Source organism: Tursiops truncatus, chromosome 6 (assembly GCF_011762595.2).
Source record: "Tursiops truncatus isolate mTurTru1 chromosome 6, mTurTru1.mat.Y, whole genome shotgun sequence".
Classification (NCBI taxonomy): domain Eukaryota; kingdom Metazoa; phylum Chordata; class Mammalia; order Artiodactyla; family Delphinidae; genus Tursiops; species Tursiops truncatus.
This window is the reverse complement of record NC_047039.1, coordinates 60,551,758-60,574,597: the sequence shown is the minus strand read 5'-3', so window position 1 is coordinate 60,574,597 and position 22,840 is coordinate 60,551,758. Positions and strand designations below refer to the sequence as shown.

The 22,840-nt window shown below is 41.5% G+C and overlaps 1 protein-coding gene across 6 annotated transcripts in view; it reads left to right on the top strand.

The window, feature by feature from the left end:
- The window catches only part of LOC101334791 (tyrosine-protein kinase JAK2), a 376,440-nt gene that overhangs the window by 27,799 nt on the left and 325,801 nt on the right, over nt 1–22,840 (top strand). For 3 of the 6 annotated variants that reach the window (XM_073806150.1, XM_073806147.1, XM_073806149.1), the window contains 2 exons: nt 15,636–15,707; nt 18,728–18,903. In XM_073806150.1, coding sequence (XP_073662251.1) covers nt 18,844–18,903 — 60 coding nt within the window. In that variant the 5' untranslated portion in view covers nt 15,636–15,707; nt 18,728–18,843. Of the gene's footprint in view, nt 1–1,205; nt 1,509–15,635; nt 15,708–18,727; nt 18,904–22,840 lie in introns of those variants that run through there. The other 3 variants (XR_012332509.1, XM_073806151.1, XM_019934788.3) reach the window with 3 other exon arrangements.

Sequence of the window (22,840 nt, the reverse complement as noted above, 5' to 3'; positions counted from 1 at the left end):
GGCAATAATGTGCATGGATTACCCACCTCCCTCAATGAACTTCAGGGCTGATTCTGTTAAACTCAACATACACCTCTAATAACCTGTCACCCTATAGGAGTTCAGACCTTCCAGTGGTTCCTCATAACTGAGTCTTACCCACATAACGCTAGCCACCTTCTTTAATCTTACTCAAGCTCTGACCCCTTCCAGAACCCCCTCTTCCCCCATGTGTTCTGGAACTCATAATCTGGTGACATTGTCCAAGAATCGCTACAAACCAACCGTATTATGGTATTGGACTCCCAAGTTTGTAATCATTTTATAGATAACTGCGTTATCTTTGAAGGTTGTTGAGCAGAGGAGTGACATAATCCAATCTTTGGGAAGCTTTTGGTGTGCAAGATTAGAAGAGGATGGGAAAGAGGGAAGACCTGTGTGTGTGTGTGTGTAATTTATTACAACTATCCATTTTGAGGCATGCAAAATGGGAGGACCTGACTTGGCAAAAAGCGCAGTGGCTGTAAAGGGAAGCCACTGATGTGAAAAGGGCAAAGCTTGGTGTCTCATAAGTAATGGCCTGGTGTCGGAAGACTTTGGTTCCTGTGCATGCTGCCACTGCCAGCCTTGCAATGTTCCTCGAGTCTTTCCCCAAGTGTAGGGCGGGAATGGCACTACCTCTCAGGATTACAGCGGGCGCGAGGGCATAGGGCCGGCTGCGCGCTCAGCACGGTGTCTGAAACAGGGTAAAGCGCGCCAATCCTGTTTTCTCTTCTATTAAGAAAAAGGCGGGGGAGCTAATAGCATACACATCCCAGAGGTTGCCGTAAGTAGTGTGGCTAAGTACCGGGCATGTAGGAGAAACTCAAACCCATTCCACCGCCTCCCCTTGCCCCCACGCGGGGAAAGACCCCGCGGAAACTGGTGGGGAAGGCGTGCTCCATCGCCTCCGCTCCCAGGCCGCTCCCCCGTCCCGCGCTCCTCCAGCCAAGCGCTGTTGCCGGGGCCCGGGCACCGCCCAGCTCCAGCGCAGGCCAATGGTAGCGTGGCCCAGGCACCGCCTAGCCCCAGTGCAGGCCTATAGCGGTGCGCCCCGGGCACCGCCCTGATCCTGCACCAGCCAATAGCGGAGTGGCCCGGTGCGGGGTCCGCCCCCAGCCGGGCCGGGAGGCGGAGAGGCGGTCACCGGCTCCGCCCCACTCCCCTCTGACCCGGTGTATCGTCTCTCTCCCTTCCTGTTCCAAACCACGTGGACGCGCCTGGGGCTGCGGGGCTGCGGGAGGGAGCCCGGGCCGCCACTGCCGCTGTCGCCGTCGCCGCCGTCGCCGCGATACCCGCGCCCGTCCAAAGTCGCCTCGCCCCGGCCGCCCGCGCCGTTGCAGAGGGCGTGCACATGGCGACCCAGGCGCACTCCCTCAGCTACGCGGGCTGCAACTTCTTGCGCCAGCGTCTGGTCCTGTCTACTCTGAGCGGGCGCCCTGTCAAAATCCGAAAGATTCGGGCCAGAGACGACAACCCCGGCCTCCGAGGTAACTCCGGGGCGGGCAGCGCGCAGCGTGGGCGTGGGGCGCGAAGGGAGACCTAGCTGATGCCCTGGGGGCCGGCGCACAAGGAGCCTCCGGGGCGCGTTGGGGAGGGCTCATTGCGTGTCGCCCCCACACCCGAACGAACGCGCAGGAGGCTGTGTGGGAGGCGGGGCCGCGCACCAGGGGCTGAGCTCTTCTGCGCTCGGCGCTCGCCGTCTCCCGGGAGCTGGTAGTAAACAGCTACACGTTTTTCAGCCTTACGTGTTGCAACATATCCCAGACATCGCCCCCTCGCTTGTCTTGAGTCCCTCTTGCTCTCGCTGTAAACCTCGCAATGGAGAAAAACAGTTTGTTGGACCGAAATGTGGTGAATCGGCAGATGTAAAGATGGAGAGAAATTTGGAGAGAAAAGTACCACTGGTTGGTTTTGTCCCGTCCCAAAACAGGTCTCAGAAGCAGCTGCCCCCTTGGACACCACCGGCTGTCCCTGTCGTCATGATTTCTCGGCAGCCCCCACACATCTCCTTGGGTGTGGATTAAAGAATCTTTTAAAATTATGTGTTTTTTTTCAGCAGTGTCTGTGATTGATTTGTGCAGGACAGGAGCTTTGAGATAAAATTTTAACAATCATGGGCCTAATTGCCTGGACTTTAGTAAAGGATTGGTGACAAGTGCTAAACTATAGGCTTCCAAGTTCTCTTTTTGCCCTGCGAAGGTGGATAGATGAAAAATAAGGCCCCATTTAAACCTATATGAAGTTGATTTGTCTCCGAGTTTCAACTGGCCCCCTGAAATGACTCATATATTTAAAAGCTTCTGTCTGGTTATCCCAAATTGGGAAAATCAGTTCAACAAAAAAAAGGAAAAACCTATCTGCAAATTGAAGGAGGAGAGGGTTTGTGGTTGGTCCTCAAAGCTTTCTGGGCCCTGTTGATGTGTTTAGTTTTGCACTGGCTCCTGTACAAGGTGGCCAGCCTATTTCATCATCAGTCTGAATGCACCTTCTGGATGGTTACATTTCTGCTTCTCTTGAATGGTGATTGGTTGCACATAAGCGGAAAATGCCATGTCATTGATGGAGATAGAAGATTAGGAAGGAAAGAATCAGATGAACCTCTGTACCATGGAGAGGAACCAGGTGACAGTAACAAAGGCTTGTGTTGGTGCATGATTGTTACTGCCCTCACTGTACTGCTCAAAAACACTGAAGAAGTTGAGGGACCCCTAGCATGGTTTATGCCAGGTGCTCTTCCTCTCAACATTCCTTGCCTTTATTTTGAGTCTGGCCCTTGGGCAAAGCAATTGCTTGACTGCTCTACTCTCTGGCCTTCCCAGCCAACTCTCCCCTTCACCCCTAAATTAGCCTAGAGAACTCACCACTAGCTGGTTGTGGTAAGAAGACAGGCTTCTACTTCTGTGGAACACTGGGAATAGCTTTTTTTAAAAAAGAGAAATAGAAGTACTTTAGCCTGGAGACCTGCAATTTCTAATGGAAATATAGTGCCCATAAGATACAATTTAGTGATGTTTCCCTTTCTCCCCCGTGCACTGTTCATGAGCATCTCTTCACTGCCACACACATGAACGGGGCTTGGCCACTTGGCATTTTCCTGAAAAGATACCAGACTCTGGTACCTGGGGAAGGTAGTACTGGTTGGCACATGTGCTGGTATTTTATGAGGAATACTGTGTATAGCCTTATTTGCCTTACCTTATTAATATACTAGGGGGAAAAAAGAGACTCCTAATTTAGACTTCCTTGGCTGGATTCAAGGCCTCAGGAACACTATAGACATTTGCTTAATTTCTAAAGAGGGAACTGAGGTATACGTATATACAGGCGTTCATAGACATATATATGTGTCTTTGTATACATACCCAAGTGTAAGTATAAGTGTATATACATGCACACATATACATAAATACATGTAGCCCCTGACACATGATATGTGATCATAGTCAAACGAGTCTGTGGTAGCTTGATTGGACATGTAGCCAACGGACTGTCTTATCTGTCATATTCCTTTCTGACTCTTCCTGACTCAGATTCTGAGAGTTGGAAAAAACTCAGCATTTGCAAAAAAATCTTCAGCTCAAGTGCAAGAATTATATCTCCTGAAGGTGCTTGCTTAAATATCGCCTCTGGTGTGAGCTTTGGAGGGTGGGGGTGGTACCTCTGGAACAGTCATTCAGAAAAGGTTTATTGAGCCCCAGCATGTGCAAGGCTTTGTGGAGTTGTAAATGAGAGAAGCTAGTTGCCGCACTCTTGAGGAGCTTTCTAAGGAAGAGCTGAGAGAGTAGCCTGAGTACTTTGAAGTAGGAAGTTGTAAAGGGGCTCAGCAGAGTTAGAGCAGAGGCTTCCCCTGAGGTTATGAAGGAAAGCTCTATGGATTTTCTGATCTGAACGGATAGGATTGAGATGGTGGCTGCAGGAATCATTGTTGGTGAAAGAAACAGCTTTTAAGTCAAAAAGTTCTTCATTTTCTTTATTATGTGGAGGTAAAATCTTCATTTGTTATGGTCATAGTAGCTTGGGAGTTAAGAGCTTGAGCTCAGTTAGATCTCAGTTTGAGATGGGGTTCTGCTTTTGCTATTAGCTGTTGGACCTCCTGAGCCTCAGTTTTTCATCTGTAAAGTGGGGCCAATACTACTGACTTCAGAGGGTTATTGTGACGATTAAATAATATTTGAAAGTGTACTCAACAGTGCCTGGCGTGTAGGAAGAATAGATGTGAGCTGATTTTATTATTATGTAGCTTCTGTCCACTGGTATAGTTCTATTCTCTGATATTTGAAATCTTTTCCTGCTTCTATATGGAAACTTTTCAAATATTTAAAGAGAATTACGTCTTTTCTGTTTTCTTTTCAGTCTAAAGGTTTCCTTTTAGGTGATGGCTTCCAAATATTTGTGTTTTATATGTATAATGTAGTGGTTTTTAACCAGGGGCAGTTTTGTTCCCCAGGGGATATTTGGCAGTGTTTGGAGACATTTTTGGTTGTCACAACTGGGAGGCTGCTCCTGGCACCTAGTGGGTGGAGCCCAGGGATGCCACTAAACATCCTACAGTGCACTGGACAGCTCCCCACACAAAGAAGTATTCTGTCCAAAATATCAGTGCTGATGTTGAAAAACCCTGGTCTACTAGACTTAATTATTAACCTTTTTCTTTTCCTTGTATCCCTAATGGTTGGGAATAGCAGCATGAGGTACTAAGAAAACTGCATGAAGATTCAGAAGGGGATGAGACACAGGTCAGACTCTGTGACTTCTGACAGATTTGTTAATCTCTTAAATAAAACTGCTTCCTTTGAAAGAGGAATTGTAAAGAATGAGAAGAATTTGAATCCCAAAGAAAGATGATCCTGGAATGGTTTTTATTAATTATGCAGCCACATGTGTAATTTTTACTTCACTCTTGAGGAACATGAAGGATTATATTGTCTCATTAGACTCTTTCCATCAGTGAGGACGAAATAAATTTTTTTTTGTTGCTGTTTTACTGAAGGTAAAAAAGGCAAGACATAGTTAAGTAAGATAGCTGGTGAAGTTGAATATCCAGTCAGTGACAGAGCTGGAAACAGACGGCAGCCAGCTCCAGCCTGGAAGGCCTGTTCTCCCATCTGACTGCTTGGTGGACTTGAGTGTTCCTCAGATTATAAAGCAGCTGTCCAAAGTGCTTCTGTTTCTGGGTTTCATGAGGGCTGTATCTTGCAGGGTTCAGTTGAGTTAACATTTTCTGGATAAGAAAGAATTCCACAAGAATGATAATTTTTTGAAGTGGGAATACAGAAATGATGGACTTGGGCAAGAGCCCTGGTTTATCAGTTAGGACGCGGGACTGCTGCTACCCAAGTCCCTGAGTAGGTCACATGACTAAGCCTCGCTGTGAAACTGGAGAGAGGAGTTATTTGGTCTTAAGCAGATGAGATACTGAAAAAGGAGGGGTAAGTGGAATTTTAATGAAAAGAATCCTTTAAAATGTGCCACACAGAGATCCTTAAAGGTAAAATATCTTTTGGCAAACTGATACATTGTTTTGGGGATAAATCTGGCTGTTCATAAATTGGATCTTCTAAAAGGAGGATTGTAAGGGAAAACTATTTTTATCCTCTGCTTTCAATACTTCTGACACCAGATGTGTGGGTTTTTCTCACCACACCAAGTAATTCTCCAATTCTCAGTGGATGTTCACTGGTGTCCTACAAATTTAACTCAATTCTGACACTGTCTCGGTGGTGATAGCATCAAATCCCACAGGTTAAGGGCTCAATCCCACAAGACTGCCCTCCACCCCCTCAGGTGCCAGTCACAAGTCGCAGTCGTAAGTCCAGGTCACTCATACCTCTGGTTTCCCAGACCGCCTCCTGGGATCTGATATTTTGCTAAAATTATGTTTCACGAAGCTCAGGGAAACATTTACTTACATTTACCAGTTTACAATAAAGGATATTATAAAAGATACAGATGAACAGCCAGATGAAGAGGTACATAGGGCCAGGTCCAGAAGAGTCCTGAAATAGGAGCTTCTGTTATTGTGGAATGGGGTTTTGTTACTCTCCCAGAATGTGGATTTTTTTTTTTTTTTTTTAACCAACCTGGAAGTTCTCTCCTTGTTCAAGAGTTTTTATAGGGCTTAATCTCTAGGCACACCTTGACACCCCCCCACCCCCGCAGAAGTCAGTGAGTAGGACTGAAAGTTCTAATCCTCTAATCATTTGGTTTTTCTGGTGATTGGCCCCATCCTGAGGCTGTCTAGGGGCTCCACCCTAAGTCAACTCATAGCATAAAGTCAGGTGTGCTCAAAAGGGCCTCTGTATATGAATAACTTAAAAGAGACTCCTGTGGCTCTGGAGCTTTCAGGGGTTTTAGGAGCTCTGTGCCAGGAACAAAGACCAAATACATTTCTTGTTATACCACAAGGATGCACCTATACTTTATTTCAGTATTGTTTGGGACTCAAAGTTGTTGATAACTAGAATTGGGGGAGGCCTGACGACTATACTAATGATAAGTGGAGATTTTATATTCCTACCAGCAATGTAGGCATGATTCAGTTTCTCTGCATTCTTGCCAGCATTTGGTGTTGTCACTATTTTTAATTTTAGCCATTCTGATTAGTGTGTACGCCGTCTTCTCGTTTAATTTGCATATTCCTGATGGCTAATGATATTAAACAACTTTTCATGTCTTTTGCCATTTTCTAGTAAGATTGTTTTCTTTTTCTGTTAGGTTTTGAGAGTTCTTTACGTATTCTAGTCCTTTGTCAAATATGTGGTTTCCTAGTATTTTATCCCACTCTATGGCTTGTCTTTTTATTCTCTTAACATGGTCTTTTGCAGAGGGAAAGTTTTAATGAAATAGAATTTATCAAAGTTTTCTTTTATTGCTTGTGCTTTTGGTGTTAAGAACTGTTTGCCTAGCCCTAGATCCTGAAGGTTTTCTTTTTTTTCCTAAAAGTTTTATAGTTTTACATTTTATATTTAAGTTAATTTTTTTTGTATGAGGTTTAAAACTTAGGTTGATGTTCATTTTTTTTTGCCTATGGATGTCCAACTGCTCTAGCACCCTTTGTGGAAATGGCTATCTTTCTTCCATTTAATCACTTTTGCACCTTTGTAAAAAACCAGTTGGGCATACTGTGTGGGTCTCTTTCTGGATTCTCTGTTCTGTTCCACTGATCTATATGTCTATCCCTTTGTCAGTACCACAACTGTCTTGATTACTATATGTATATAATAAATTTTGAATTTGGGTAGGCTGATCCCTCCAACTTTATTCTTATTTTTCATGATTGTTTTAGCTATTCTAGTTCCTTTGCCTTTTCATATAAAGTTTAGAATAATCTTGTCTTCATCTATACAAAAAAATCTTGTTAGGATTTGACAGGAGCTGTGTTAAACCTATATGATAACTTAGGGAGAGTTACCATCTTTACTGTATTTGAGTCTTCCAATTCATAAACATAGTATATCTCTCCATTTATTTAGATCTTTGTTTTCTTTCATCAGCATTGTGTAGTTTTTAGCATATAAGTCCTGTACATGTTTTGTTAATTTACACCTAAATGTAAATTAACTTTTTTGAGTTAATTTACTTTTGTAATTTACTTTACAATTGCTCAACTTCTTTGAGCAATTGTAAAGGGTATCTAATTTTAAATTTTGGTCTCCATGTGTTTATTGGTAGTATATAGAAATACAATTCATTTTTTTTGGATGTTTGTCTTGTGTCCTGCAACCTTGCTGAATTTACTTACAAGTTCATTTTTTGGGGGGCTGCATTGGGTCTTTGTTGCTGCGTGCAGGCTTTCTGTAGTTGTGGCGAGCAGGGGATACTCTTTGTTGCAGTGTGCGGGCTTCTCATTGTGGTGGCTTCTCTTGTTGTGGAGCGTGGGCTCTAGGAGTGCAGGCTTCAGTAGTTGTAGCGCATGGGCTCAGTAGTTGTGGCACACGGGCTTAGTTGCTCCATGGCATGTGGGATCTTCCTGGACCAGGGATCAAACCTGTGTCCCCTGCATTGGCAAGCAGATTCTCAACCACTGTGCCACCAGGGAAGTCCCCTACTTAAAAGTTCTAAGTGTGTGTTTTTGCTGTTGTTGTTGTTAGATTCTTTGGGATTTTTTTATGTAAACAGTCATGTCATCTGCAAATAGGAACAGTTTTATTTCTTCTTTTCTGAACTTTATGCCTTTTATTTCCCCCTTATTGCAGTGGGTAGGACTTCTAGGACTATGTTAAATAAATGTAATGAGGGCAAGCTTCCTTACCTTGTTCCCTATCCTAAGGAGAAAGTGTCCACTGTTTTGCCACAAAGTATAATGTTAGCTGTATATTTTTTTCGATGTTTTTTTATCAAGTTGAAATTCTCTTCTATTCCTATTTTTCTAAGATTTGTGTGTGTGTGTGTGTGTGTGTGTGTGTGTATGTGAATGAGTGTTGTATTTTGTCAAATGCTTTTTCTGCGCCAATTGATGTGATCATGTGATTGTTCTTCTTTAGTCTGTTAATATGGTATATTGCATGGATTGATTTTCAAATATTGAAGCAGCCTTGCATTCCTGGAATAAACCCCACTTGTTCATGGTGTGTAATTCTTTTTCTATATTGCTGGATTTTATTTGCTAACATTTTGTTAAAGATTTTTGGGTATATATTCATAAGTTATACTGATTTGTAGTTTTCTGTTTTGTACTGTCTTTGTCTGGTTTTGGTATTTTAAACTATAATAATACTAGCTTCAAATGAATTGGAAACAGTTTCCTTTTGGTCTTCTAAAAGAGATTGTGTAGAATTGATTTTAGTGCTTTAAACGTTTGGTAGAATTCTCCAATGAAACTATAAAGGCCTAGAGATATCTTTTTGGGGAGTTTTAAAAAATATGCTTTCAATTTCCTGAATGGTGATAGGGCTATTTAAATTATCCATTTCATTTGATGAGTTGTGGTAGTTTGTGTTTTTTGGAGAAGTGGTTCATTTCATCTAAATTGTTTTATATATGTAGAGTTCATAGTATTCCCTTATTATTCTTTTGATGTCTGCAGGATCTGTAGTGATATTCCCTGTTTCCTCATGTTGATTTGTATCTTTTTTTTTTTCAGTCTTGCTAGAGGTTTGTCATGTTATTTATCTTTTTAAAGAGCCATCTGTTTCACTGATTTTTCTCTATTTTTCTGTTTTCAATTTCATCTGTTTCTGCTATTTTTATTATTTCCTTCACTTCCTTTGGATTTATTTTGTACTTTTTCTAAGTTGAGTGAGACAGATTATTGGAAACCTTTTCTCTTTTCTAACGTAGGCATTTAGTGCAATAAACTTCCCTCTCAAGACTGGTTTAGCTGTCTCCCACAAATTTTAATATGTCATGTTTTAATTTTCATTCAGTTCAGTGTGTTTTTTCTTGCCTTTAAGACTTCCTCTTTGAGGGCTTCCCTGGTGGCGCAGTGGTTGAGAGTCCACCTGCCGATGCAGGGGACATGGGTTCGTGCCCCGGTCCGGGAAGATCCCACATGCCGTGGAGCGGCTGGGCCCGTGAGCCATGGCCGCTGAGCCTGCGCGTCTGGAGCCTGTGCTCCACAATGGGAGAGGCCACAACAGTGAGAGGCCCGCGTACCACACACAAAAAAAAAAAAAAAGACTTCCTCTTTGATCCATGGATTATTTATAAGTGTGTTGTTTAACTTCCAAGTGTGGGTATATTTTCCAGTTACCATTTTGTTATTGATTTCAGTTTGATTTCATTATGTTTGGAGAACATGCTCTGTATTCATTTCAATTACTTTAAATTTGTTGATATTTTTTAATGGCCCAAGATTTGGTCTATCTTCATGTATGTTCCATGGGCTCTTGGAAAGAATGTATATTCTGCTGTTGTGAGTTGGGTGTTCTATAAATGTTGATTGGATTCTGTTGGTTGATGGCATTGTTGAGTTCTCCTTTCAGTTTGAACAGTTTTAGTTTTATATATTTTGCACCTTCGTTGTTTGGTGCATTTAGGCTTGCTCTGTCTTCTTGGTGGATTGGCCCTTTTATTATTGTGTAATGTCCTGCTGCATCTTTAGTAATTTCCTGAGGTGGAGGAAATACTCTAGTGCTTTAGGGTTAGAGAAAGGTTAGGTTAGAGAAAGGAAAGGACTAGAACTGAAGATATTGGATACAAATAGGAAACTTGAAGGTGGTAAAAACAGCATAAATCAGAGAAATAAGTTGCCCTTTGTTGAGTTCACTTCTTTTACAGGTTTTTACATAAGCAAAATAAAATATCTAGGAAAATTTGAAGGTATGGGGCAAAAAAGTAACCTTCAGTGATGGTTATTATACGTAAAGCAGCAGTAAAAAAAATTTTTGTGCAGTAGTCTAGCATATTTCTATTTCTGTGGGATAGAGTTCTAGATGTGGAATTGGCAGGTCAAAAATTATGCTTTAAAATAAAAAATGGGAATGTGGGGTCAAATCAAAGTGTGTGAAATCCTTTTGCTTAATTGGTAAGATAGCCTCTCCCTCAATTGTTATTTCTTCCTTGTAGTGACACTGTGTTTTTTTGAGGTATATTTAATCACATTTCTAATATCATGGTAAATTTGAGAGATGATTGGGTTTCTTTGCTTTTCTCATATTTTAAAAGATGTTATTACTTTGAACTTGATTTTTTAAAATAAACTTATCAAATTATACTACACATTAAGAAAAGTGCACAAGCTTAATGAATTGATGAATTATGACTAAGTGGATATACGCAGGTAGCCATTATGCATGTCAAGAAATAAAACAAGACCAGCAACCCACAAAACCCCTCTCATGCTTGCTTCCAGTCACACCATTTCCTCCCATCCCCAGCATAAACATTAAATTGACTTTTTACACCATAGATTAGGTTCCTAAAATATTAACCATGGTTTATATAGGTGGAGTCATAGAGTACGTATTTTGTGTGTGTCTGGCTTTAATTCTGTATTGTTTCTGTGAGATGCATCTTTGTTGTCGCAGCGATAGTTTGTGGATTTACATTGCTGTGTCATGATACTACATTTTATTAATACGTCACAATTTATGTACTCTATGTTTTTTTTTTTCCTTTGTTTTTTTGCGGTATGTGGGCCTCTCACTGTTGCGGCCTCTCCCGCTGCGGAGCACAGGCTCCAGACACGCAGGCTCAGCAGCCATGGCCGACGGGCCCAGCGGCTCCGCGGCATGTGGGACCCTCCCGGACCAGGGCACGAACCCTTGTCCCCCGCATCGGCAGGCAGACTCCCAACCACTGCACCACCAGGGAAGCTTCCTCTACCTATGTTTAAATAACTTCATCAGTGCTCTTTTCTGTTTATTACTTGATAAATATTTGCATTCCCTTTGTTTTGGGTTTATCTTTTTGTGCCTGTTTTAAAATTTGTTTTATCGGTTTTGATTTGTTATCTTTTTACATAACCATCCATTTTAATTCCAAATGTGTCAGTAAATAATAGAGAATAGTCTACCATAAAAGCTTTCAATCTTTTGTATTAATTATATTTTTTATTTTATTAATTCACATTTTCTTTCCTTTTACAAATGAATGAGGATATTGATTTGTGTTGTATTTTTTTCAATGAATTAGCTTTTTTTCTGCTATGTTTTCCATTTTGTTTATCTCTTCTTTTGAGATTATTATTGTCATTTATTTCTTAGCTTGAAATTTTGTTCCATTTCTAAAATCTCAGTTCATTGTTCTCTTGCTTTTCTTTTTCTTAATTACTAAAGTGTTTACAGTGGTAAGTTTTTCTTTTGTAGACCCCCATATATTTTGATAAAATTGATATGTCTCTTTAATATATTTTTCTTGACCTATTCATAATTTAGGAAAGATGTTATGTAAATATTTCTTTAAGTTAAAATATAATTTATTATCTATCACATTATGCATAATTACATAAAATACGTAAATTTTTTATATGTACCTTATTTTCAAGTGAGCAGACATCTTTTAATTTATTCTGAGACTTGGGTATATGTAATTTCTACCTTTTTGGATTTAATGATGAAAATAATGACTCCTAATTTCACGTGGTAATAGTTTGCTGTCTTACCTTTTAGTTATCTCTAACGAAATTGAAGTCACACTGTATATATCCCTTAAAATTTTTTTCCTTAATATAGTGTGAACATTTCCCTATGTAATTAAGCAGTTTAAAAAAATAATGGCTATATTGTATTATAAATATCTTTCATAGGCTATTTAATGAGAGCATTGTTTATTGGCTCTTTAAATTGTTATAATACCTTTATTTGTATTTTTCAATTTAATTTTTATGTATTTTTTTAAAATGCGTACACATGACATGAAATTCAAAGGGAACAAAATGGTTTACAAAGTCTGTCTCTGTTTGTCTGTCTGTCTCTTGCCCAATCTTCTTTCCCTGTGAAGCAAACAGTGTCGTTGGTTTGTTGTGTTTCTTTTCAGGGCTGTTTTTCCCATAAATAAGCAAGTACACACTTTTTCCTTTTGCAAAGACCATCTGCATCTTACTTTTTTTCCACTCAGTATACTATGGAGATGTTTCATATCAGTATATTAAAAAATCCTTATTAATTTTATAGCAGCAGAGTGTTCTGGTATGTAGATGTGTCATAATTTATTTAAGCAGACTAATATTTCTAGAATTTGAGTTGCATTACAATACTTTTAAGTGAAACTGCTTATTGAGATTTTTTTTAAAAAAAAAATCCTTGTTTTTAAAGTATAGATCTTGTTATAAAGTATAGATCTTTAGATTGTATTCCTTCTCTTGTTCCCCTTCTTGGAGACATGGTTTTGCCTTTCTTAGTGAGGAATGGGTCGGGTTGATGACCACCACTAAGTCTTCTAGAAGTTACCAGCCCCTTTAAAGAAATGATGCGTTCACTTCTTTGGGGGCTAGGGAAGCGGGGAGGGCAGTAGGTATGGGAGTTAGTATTTTAAAAAATCCCGAAACTGATGGTCCTGATAGTACAGATTTGTTTAAAATATGAAATACAATAACATAAAAAATTCATAAGACATAAAACTAGTCTTATAGGATTATAAAATGAACATCTGTGTGATCCCATCCAGGTCAAGAAATAGAACATTGTGCACACCTGTGTGCCTCTTTCATTCACCACTCCCTTCCATGCCCCTAATGGTAGCCAGTCTCCTGACCATTATGGTCTTCATGTTGATTCTCTTTCTAGCTGTGTAACCTAATTATGTATTCCTAAACCATCCAGTAAAATTGTGCCTGTGCTTATTTTGGGGATTTTTCCCCCTAATGTTGTTAGATATCTGACGTTCTGTACTCTTAGGAGCAGTCTTGAAGAAGTGAAGGGGCAAGGAATCCTATACATCTTGTCTTAATGAAGTTAGACACTTCAGTCTGACTATTATTAGGTGAACTTGAGATCTTTTTCATACCAGGTGATGCAGCTATATCTTCACTGTTACCAGGATTCTGGAACTAGCTCTGTGTTGGTTCTTTGAAGTACTGCTTCTGAAGAACCTGTTTACTGTGACCAGGGGATGGTCCTGCCTGGAGGTCTGTTTAGGTGCCCATTCTCTTCCTACTCATGTTCCTCTGCTGGGCATTTTTAATTGTGTTCATGCTCAAGAGCCCCTGTGGATTACAAAAAGAAAAAAAAAAAACAGCCCAAAAAAACTACTTCTAAAGTGGTTTTGTTTTCTTTTCTTTCCTAATCTGTAAAAGCTATGGAGTTGATAATCTTCGGCTTTATTCATAAATGCTTGCTCCTGTCTCCCATTTAGGCACTGTGAAAGCTTGAGCAAATCAAGAGTTTTCCTTTTTTGTGCAGAATACCTTGCATTTTCTGTAAACATAAGTAGAAAGTGGCATTGTGTTATATAGATGATGCCTACTTTTTAAAAACGTAGAATATTCTATATAAAAAGACCATAGAAAGCATTTCTAGTTCGATTTTGTAGTTGAGTTACTTTTGAACTTTTGTGTTGCTACCTATACCACAACCTAATACACATACAAGTATATGTAAAACTGAGACTAAAATTTCATAAACAGCACCCTTACTATGTAACTCTGATATTGTTTATTCTGTTCTAATTTCATTAAAAATAAATGTAGACTGGGAACTTATTAAATCATCTGCAGGGTCCTTCAGTTAAATCATTGCCTACAGTTGAAAGGTACCATAATTTTCTAGAGGAAGAGGTTGACTCTGAGGGATTAAACTGAGTTATGGTGTGGTTCAGAGCATGGACTTTGGAGAAGGGCAGGCTTGGGTTCAAATCCTGGCTCTGCCACTTGCCAGTTGTTTAACCAGGGCAAGCTAGAGGGCATTCTTGGGCCTCAGCCTTCTGTAAAATGGGAAACAGTTCCTGCTTACTGGTTATAAGGATTACATAGGTAAGCATTAATACACAGCTGCTGTTATTAGCCATTATGCCTTGTTTCAGGACTTAAGGGAGTTTCTCTGACTTCTGGCCCAGTGCTCTTTGTACAGATTGCAGAATCTGCTATGACAGGAGTTATGGGACAGTGTTAAGTAACAGAGCAGGTAGATGGGAATTGCTTAGTCGATCTGCTTCACCCTTTGGGATCAGTTTAGGTGACTTCTAAGGTCTGTGCTCTCAAACTCTACTAGTCTATTGTAGGACTAGGAACTGCCTGAAAGCGTCAGGCAGTCACCATGCCTTCAGTGCAGAAGACTTGGTCTTCCTTGTCCCCGTTCATGGGAGGGAGGTTGAAGCTAAAGCCCGTGTGTGTGTGTGCGTGTGTGTGTGTGTGTGTGTGTGTGTGTGTGTGTGTGTGTGTGTGTGTGTGTGTGTAAAATCTACCGAGGAGGACAGAGGATGTTTAATCCTGAGTCTTCACTCTACCTCTTCCCATATTTCACATTTAAAATCTACCCTCCCCCACCTTGTAAAGAATAACCAGCTTTTATATTCTAGATAACAATTTATTCATAAAAGTAATTGAAGCAAATTTACACATTAAAATTTAAATAATAAGACTAAATTCTTATAAAATCCTACTATGAAGAGAAACTAACACTTTGTATTTTTTCTTCCAGTCTTTTTTCATGCATTAAAAAAAGGTGGCAGTAATACTGTATATTCAGGCACCTTTGTAATAAAATTAAAAACTGAACTGATTAGATAGCTTCTAGATCAGTAAACGATAGAGGAAAGGAGCCAGGGATGCTTTGTTGAATGGGAGAGACGGTAACCTCTTACTGCCTCTGAGACTGAAGGGTGGTCCTCGATTTAATTTTCCTTGTCAGGTGTTCTGCAGCAAGTAAGAATTTGAGTTTAAAACTCTTTCCTACTTTCTGTTCTTTCTCCCTTATTTGGCACACACTCCTGAGGTCAGGAGGACAGGTGGGTGTTATTCTGCTAAAATTAATATCCCATTAGATTGCTGGTAGAATTGCTATTTTTTGGTGAAATACGAAAACTGAGTTGTTTCTAATAGTTCTACTAAACATATATATGCTAGTCAGTGCTTTTCAACTGCTTCAGATTCCTTAGCCAGTGAGCCACCCAGGTCCTGAGAAGAACCCAGGTATGATGCAGGAAGTAACCTACCCTGCACTGCAGTACTTGAATGGGATGTGCTCTGGAAATGGTGACCTAGCATGAGGCCAATCTGTTTTCTTTTCTCCCCACAGATTTTGAAGCCAGCTTCATAAGGCTGTTGGACAAAATAACTAATGGTTCTCGAATTGAAATAAACCAAACAGGTAAGCTCCTTTTCTTCCCATTCCTGAAAGCACCTACATGTAATACTTAAATATTCCTCTGTTTTTCACTCTTTTTGATGGTATAAATATTGTATTTGGATGGAAAGACCCAGTTTCCTATCTGTGATACAATTGTCTGGAGATGGTATGTGAAATCTGCCAATTTAAGGAGAATACACTTGATTTAAGTAAGTTAGAAGAGTGAAAATTTCAGATCAACAGACGAGCACCTCTTCTTTTTAAACAATAAAAACACTTTATACCTAACATTTATATACAACTTTTCAATGTCCATTTAACTTATGTTGTCACAATAAAATCTTCTAACAAACTGTCTGAGGTAGTTGTATGTGCTGAATTTTTTTTATTTTATTTTGTCTTTTAAAGCAAGTTTATACAAGTATATGCAAAAAATGTGAAAAATCCCTTCACCCTGTTTCCTCTTCCATTCTCTCTCCCAGGGGCAGCGGTGGTCACAGTGTGGGGACTGTGTCCTGGTCTCCTTTATGTGCATTTGCTTACGTGGGCACTTTTGTATGTCAAACCCATCAACAGGGTCATGCTCTTCATGTTGTTCTGCAGCCAGTTTTTTTCATTAGCACAGGTGTCTCAGGGAATTTTCTTGCCAGGCACATGCAGGTCCATCTCAGTATTTCAGTGGGCCTTATATTGTATTCTACTGTATGGAAGCATGATAACTTATTTAACTATTCCCTACTGATAAACATTTAGGTTGTTTCTAGTTTTTTGTCTGAGTGGTTTTTTTGTTTGTTTGTTTTTGTGCTGTTGGAAACTCTTTTTTTAAAAAATAAAATTAATTAATTAATTAATTAATTTATGGCTGCATTGGGTCTTCGTTGCTGCACGTGGGCTTTCCTTAGTTGTGGCGAGCAGGGGCTACTCTTCGTTGTGGTGTGCGGGCTTCTCATTGTGGTGGCTTCTCTTGTTGGGGAGTAGGGGCTCTAGGTGCGTGGGCTTCAGTAGTTGTGGCACACGGACTCAGTAGTTGTGGCTCATGGGCTTAGTTGTTCCACAGCGTGTGGGATCTTCCTGGACCAGGGTTCAATCCCGTGTCCCCTGCATTGGCAGGCGGATTCTTAACCACTGCGCCACCAGGGAAGCCCCCTAGAAACTCTTTTATCTACATTGTTAGACGATCATGGCAAGCATCCTTTGGCTCCATTTACTATGTGCCTTTGCTCATATATTCAACAAAGGAAACTGAACTTTTCTGTGTGTTGGCTCTCTTAAGAAAGAAGACAAGCTTGGCTTCATAAGTGGCCATGGGACTTGTTGATCTGTAGCAGGTTTCAGGCATAAAACATCAGATGCCCTTTGCAAGCTATGATTCCCTTAGTCTTCCTTGGCTTGTTTACTTTGAAACTGCTGGGGATTTTTTTCAGCTATTTTTATTGGTGATTCAGAGAGAAGGTAGTTCTATTCTTTTCTGGTCATTTCTGCAACTTAGGTTGAGAAGTAAGACATTTACATGATCCTGCTTCTTTCCACCTCATGTGTCAGTCCCCGCTCCCCCCACCCCGGGAAGCCTTCATTCTGATGATCTGGTCAGTTTATCATTTGGTTAATTTGCAGGCGTAACAGATTTGCAGAGTTCAGTGGTTATAGAGTCTTTTCTGGGGGGAGGGAGGAGAGATTTTTGACCTAAAAGAAAGATTGTTTTGTGACTTTAATAGTATTTAGAATAACCGATGTAGAGTTTTTCCCACTTTGATCAGAATATGATTCTGATCGTGATGGTTGGGATTTTGGTTTTTAATATAGTAAAACCTATATTTATTTTATGAAACTCCTAAGAGCTGCTTTTCTTTTCTTTTTTTTTAAAGAATGTAGGGATTTTTTTAAATGTGTTTTTAGTTCTTTTTATTTATTTTTAATTTATTTATTTTATTTATTTTTGACTGTGTTGAGTCTTTGCTGCTGCACGTGGGCTTTCTCTAGTTGCAGTGAGCAGGGGCTGCTCTTCGTTGTGGTGTGTGGGCTTCTCATTGCAGCGGCTTCTCTTGCTGCGGAGCATGGGCTCTAGATGCACGGGCTTCAGTAGTTGTGGCACACGGGCTCAGTAGTTGTGGCTCGTGGGCTCTAGAGTGCAGGCTCAGTAGATGTGGCACACGGGCTTAGTTGCTTCGCGGCATGTGGGACCAGGACCAGGACCAGGGCTTGAACCCGTGTCCCCTGCATTGGTAGGCAGATTCTTAACCACTGCGCCACCAGGGAAGCCCAGAGCTGCTTTTCTTTTGGTGACTAAACATAGTTCTTCCTCTAATGTTAAATTTCTTTATTGGTAAATTGTGCCAGAAGACATTGGCCAAAGATTATTAGCATCAAAAATACTGTGTTCACTTATTCATACTCCCTGAATCATCTATTTTATTTGGTTCTTCCTCTAATATGTAAACCTAGTAAGAAACTTTTTAGATGATGTGAATATTTGAAAGAATAAATAAAGATAACAAAGAGTTTCCACTAAAGCTGTTCAATAATTTTAGCCATTTCCATTTGTTACTATTAAATTAAAATAGCTACTATTAATGGAAGTAAGTGCCATAAAGTACTTGCCTTCTCTAGGTACCTTGTTTGGTGAGTGTGGTATATGGGGAATTTCATTTCCCGGGCCTAGAAGCAGCTGATTGCCGGCATGATGATTTCAGAACATCACGTGTAAACCCCACATCAGCACAGTCTGAGAGTGTGCTGTTGGGAGACTAGGGTGCCTGTTAGGATATCTCCTCTGTGCCCTGCCACAGCTTTGGCAGTTCAGATGGCTCAGGGAGGGGTTTAATTTATTACTGTTTATTAAATTACACTCACAGTTTATTATTGTTACAGGGGCTTGACAGTAATGAGTCAGCTTTTGGAGTGAAGTATGTGGACTCTTAGGAATGGCATTTTGAACTCTCTTGGATGCCCTTGCCAGACTTTCCCCTTGGGACTTACTGCCTTCGTTGCCTTTGTGACACTAAGTTTTTTTTTCCTGCTGACTTTCTTTTCTCCGGTGTAAGGAACCACCTTATATTATCAGCCTGGCCTCTTGTATGGTGGGTCTGTGGAACATGACTGCAGCATCCTTCGCAGCATTGGGTATTATCTGGAAAGTCTTCTCTGCCTGGCTCCATTTATGAAGCACCCGCTGAGAATAGTTCTGCGAGGAGTGACCAATGACCAGGTGGACCCTTCGGTGAGTAATGAGGCCATACCAAGATGTGAGTTTTATTTGTCTCTTGTCACAACCCAACATTTGAGAAACCAGTTCCTGATAACACACAGGCGTATTGTAGAGAGTGTTTGTTTTGTTATTTACCTAGAAATTTAGAGGTTGATCACTCCAGGAGGGAGATGAGCCCAGACTCATAATCACCACATTCAGTCACGATGGTTAATGTTCGTCAAGGTGCCTTTCGTTGTCACGTCTAAGAACCTTCAGAACAGATGCTTGCCGTCTCATCGTGGTTGACATGAAATATGACTCTGTTGGCTGAAGTGCATGAGTGGAATTTTCAAAAGGTCGTATGATGGTTGAGGTTGGAAGGCAGCAGACCAACATTTTAGGCCGAGAATAACATCTCCTTGGCATTGCTGCAGCATGATCTGGACTCAGGCTTCAGCCATACACTTTAGGACTTCCTTCTCCTGAGAAGAGTCCGCAGGTGTAGAAAAAGGGCACGAGGGCAGGGAAGGTATATATGAGCGTTGCTAGTTTTGGGGCACCAGCACACTTCTTATTAAGCGTGCTAATTTTCCTGCCTGTGTAGGGAGGATAGCTTAATATACAGATAGAGTAGTCATTGTGGCTACCACAGCTGTCTTAATGCCAGTCTGGGATGGGTTTGTTTTGTATGTGTGTGGGAGGGTGAAGCAGAAGGTGAGGGAGATTGACTGATTAGAGCAGGCCTGCCTTAGGCCTCTCGTAGTGGGGCAACGATCCCTCCCTTCGGCTGCTCTGCTGTTCAGAGAAGGTGTCTTCAAGCTGAGGGCCGTGATGTGAAGTTCCCACTGAGGATGCTTATCTTCACCTCTGCAGACATTGGACCAAAACCACTGAAGGGGTGGCTTCTGAGGCAGAATGTAAAGTGTGTGGCTTCCCTAACCAGGGAAGTCCAATTAGGTGGTGCAGTTAGCCCCAAAGTGGGGACTGCTGGTATTTACCAGGGCACTAACTAGGGTATAAACACAGTTAATATGTTCTTAGGCATTAAGAGAATTATTCCCCAATTCTTGAATTCAGGTGCATAAACTCTTCTCAGGATCCTGAGTACAGTGCAAGATCTGAAATTCTTAGCTGTATAGCAATGTTGCATAAACTGTTTAGAATTTTAAAGTAATTTCAAATGATTGCTTTTTTCCAGAAGATTCTAGGAAATGGGTCCTTCAGTTAAAAGTATGAGAGGAGATCTCTACCATTTCCAATTGGGATGGGAAGGGGAAGGTGCCTTGAATGTTGGGAAAAGGCCCTGAAGCAGACAGGAGACGCTGGCACTGTGTGTCCCAGTTTTGTTCTCTTTCTGTAATTGCCAGTGATCTTAAAAGCTTTTATCACTGGCAGTATTAAAATTTACATATTAACAGTGACAAAGATTAATTGATGAATTCCCTAGAAAGGGTACTTAATTCTTTTTTTTTGCAGAGTATTAAAAATGTTTTTTTGTTTGTTTGTTTTCACATGCCACAGGACTTTCTGCTTTTGCTAGCTGCATGACTAAAATGACCTTGGTTAGTACCTGGCTCCAGCCCAGGATAAAATAAATACATCTAATCCCGGGATAAAGAGTAACTTCTTCAACCTGTGGCTTCTTCATTTTGAACTTTCTCTTTAATGTGTGGTTCCCCCATCAGTTTATGTCCACATCTACTGTCTGCACACAAGTATGAATATGATGAGTTCTGCCCGTAGGGAACGTGGTCTCATGGGGTGGACAGCTGTGAACACAGCTAGGGAGGCTACAAGGCTGAATACCTCTGGGCTCTGGTAGAAGCACAAGCAAAGTGCTGAGGGCTAGGGAGGGCTTTCTGGAGGAAGGGAAGCCCCAGAGTCAGTCATGGTTTTAGGAAGATAACTATGGAGGTTGAGAGAAGGATGAATTGCAGAGGTGTCAACTAATTTGAACATTATGCAGAAGAAAGTGGAAGGGTAGGGACAGATATGAAGGGCAGTGTGGAGGGAGGGACTTCATAACTATATAACTAATTGGAGATGGGATAGGAGGAAGGGATCATAAATAACTCCATGATTTCTGTCCTGGTTGACTTGAAGGATAGTGATAAGAAAGAGGAAAATTGTGGTGGGGTGATGGATGATGTGTTTGATTTTAGTCCTGTTTCCTGAGATATTGGTGGGACATCCGTAGGGGATGTCCAGTTGAAAGTTGGAAATTATTGTCTGGAGCCTCAGAGATAGGTCATCAGAATCTTACCTCCTGACATTTCACTCCCTAGGAGACCGAGATTGACCAGTGCCGAGGCTGAACACTGGCGGCTTTTCGGCTCAGTTAATCTGACAGGTGTTTTTCCTTTGGCCTGTACAGTGTGCTGTACAGTGTGCTGGTAGTGGTGGTGGTGTGTGTATCTGAATTGGTTGTTTATGTTTGAAACCCCAGAGTTTACATGGTAGTAGGTTGATGTGGCAGCGCTGGATGGCTATTTCTCCACGACAGCCATCTGTTGGAGCTGAGGAGCACCTGCCCTCTTTGGATGAGGCATGAGATCTTCAGCTGGATACAGGTCTTAGCTGACCTCATCATTCATTTAACTTCCCTTTTTGGCCTCTGTGGGCAGTAGAATTTTGGCCCCATGGTTCCAGGGACTGAGAATAATAAAGAAGATGAATGAGTGTGTAAGGTGTCAGTTGGGGGAAGAGGAGCTGCAGACAGTGACTGTGGAGATAGAAGTATTTGGAGAAGCCAAGCAGGAGTTGAATTCTGAGAAGCCAGGGATGATCCAAGAGTCAATCTTTGCAGGATTTGAGTTGGAATTGGGCAGGGAGATTCAGCAGTGAGAAGTTTTATTGACCTTTGAGAGAGCAGTGCCATTGGAATGCAAGGGCAGGCACAGGTTCAGAATGAGTAGGAAATAGAACCATGGAAGGTTAGGAGATTCTTCCAGAAGTTAGATAGGATGATTCCTTAAGAGCTGAGGTTGGGAATTTTTAAACGAACAAAACTTGAACTTGTTTGTAGGCTGAGGCGAAGGTGTAATGGAGAAGGAAAGAGTTGAAATAAAAAGGGTAGGGGGGGCTTCCCTGGTGGCGCAGTGGTTGAGAGTCCGCCTGCCGATGCAGGGGACACGGGTTCGTGCCCCGGTCTGGGAAGATCCCACGTGCCGCGGAGCGGCTGGGCCCGTGAGCCATGGCCGCTGAGCCTGCGCATCCGGAGCCTGTGCTCCGCAACGGGAGAGGCCACAACAGTGAGAGGCCCGCGTACCGCAAAAAAAAAAAAAAAAAAGGGTAGGGGGATTTAATAAGGGTAGCTCTGCAGACATCCAACAAGGATGAGAGTTGAAAGCGGCAGCGATGGGATGTGCCGTATAAAGGGGTAGGGACATTTTTCCTTGGAGGCAAAAAGATAGGAAATGGGGAGAAATTTTGAGAAGAAAACTTCTAGGAGGTCTCCTTTGAATCTCAGTGATTTGATATTAGAGCCCTCAGTAGATATTTACTGGTGCCAACAGCTGGCCAATTGGTGTGTGAAGAGTCCATTCTTTTTTAGTACTGTCCTGAAAGGGTCAAGAAGTCTACTGTGTGCTGGGCACTGTTCTAGGTGTACTTACGTCTGTATCCATATTTATTTGATTTGTGAGGGGAGGTGGGTGTTCTTATCACTGTTTCAGACAGGGAACTGAAGAGCAAGTTGCTTCCCTTTTTCTATTTGGTGCGGCCTGATCATATTTCTACCTGTTGATTGACTGACTGGACTGTAAGGGTGACATCTTTGCCCTGAGCTTCTACTTGGGTCAGACTTCTGCCTTTCCTCTCTGAGCACAGCCCAGTTTCCGTTAAGCAAAACCTACAGACCACCCTCGCCCTGCTAGAACCAGTGTGTGGAGCCAGGGGAGGCTGTGGAACTTGTCCAGTCCAGCCCCTCTTTATACAGCAGGAAGCCAAGGCCTTGGGGAGGTAATGT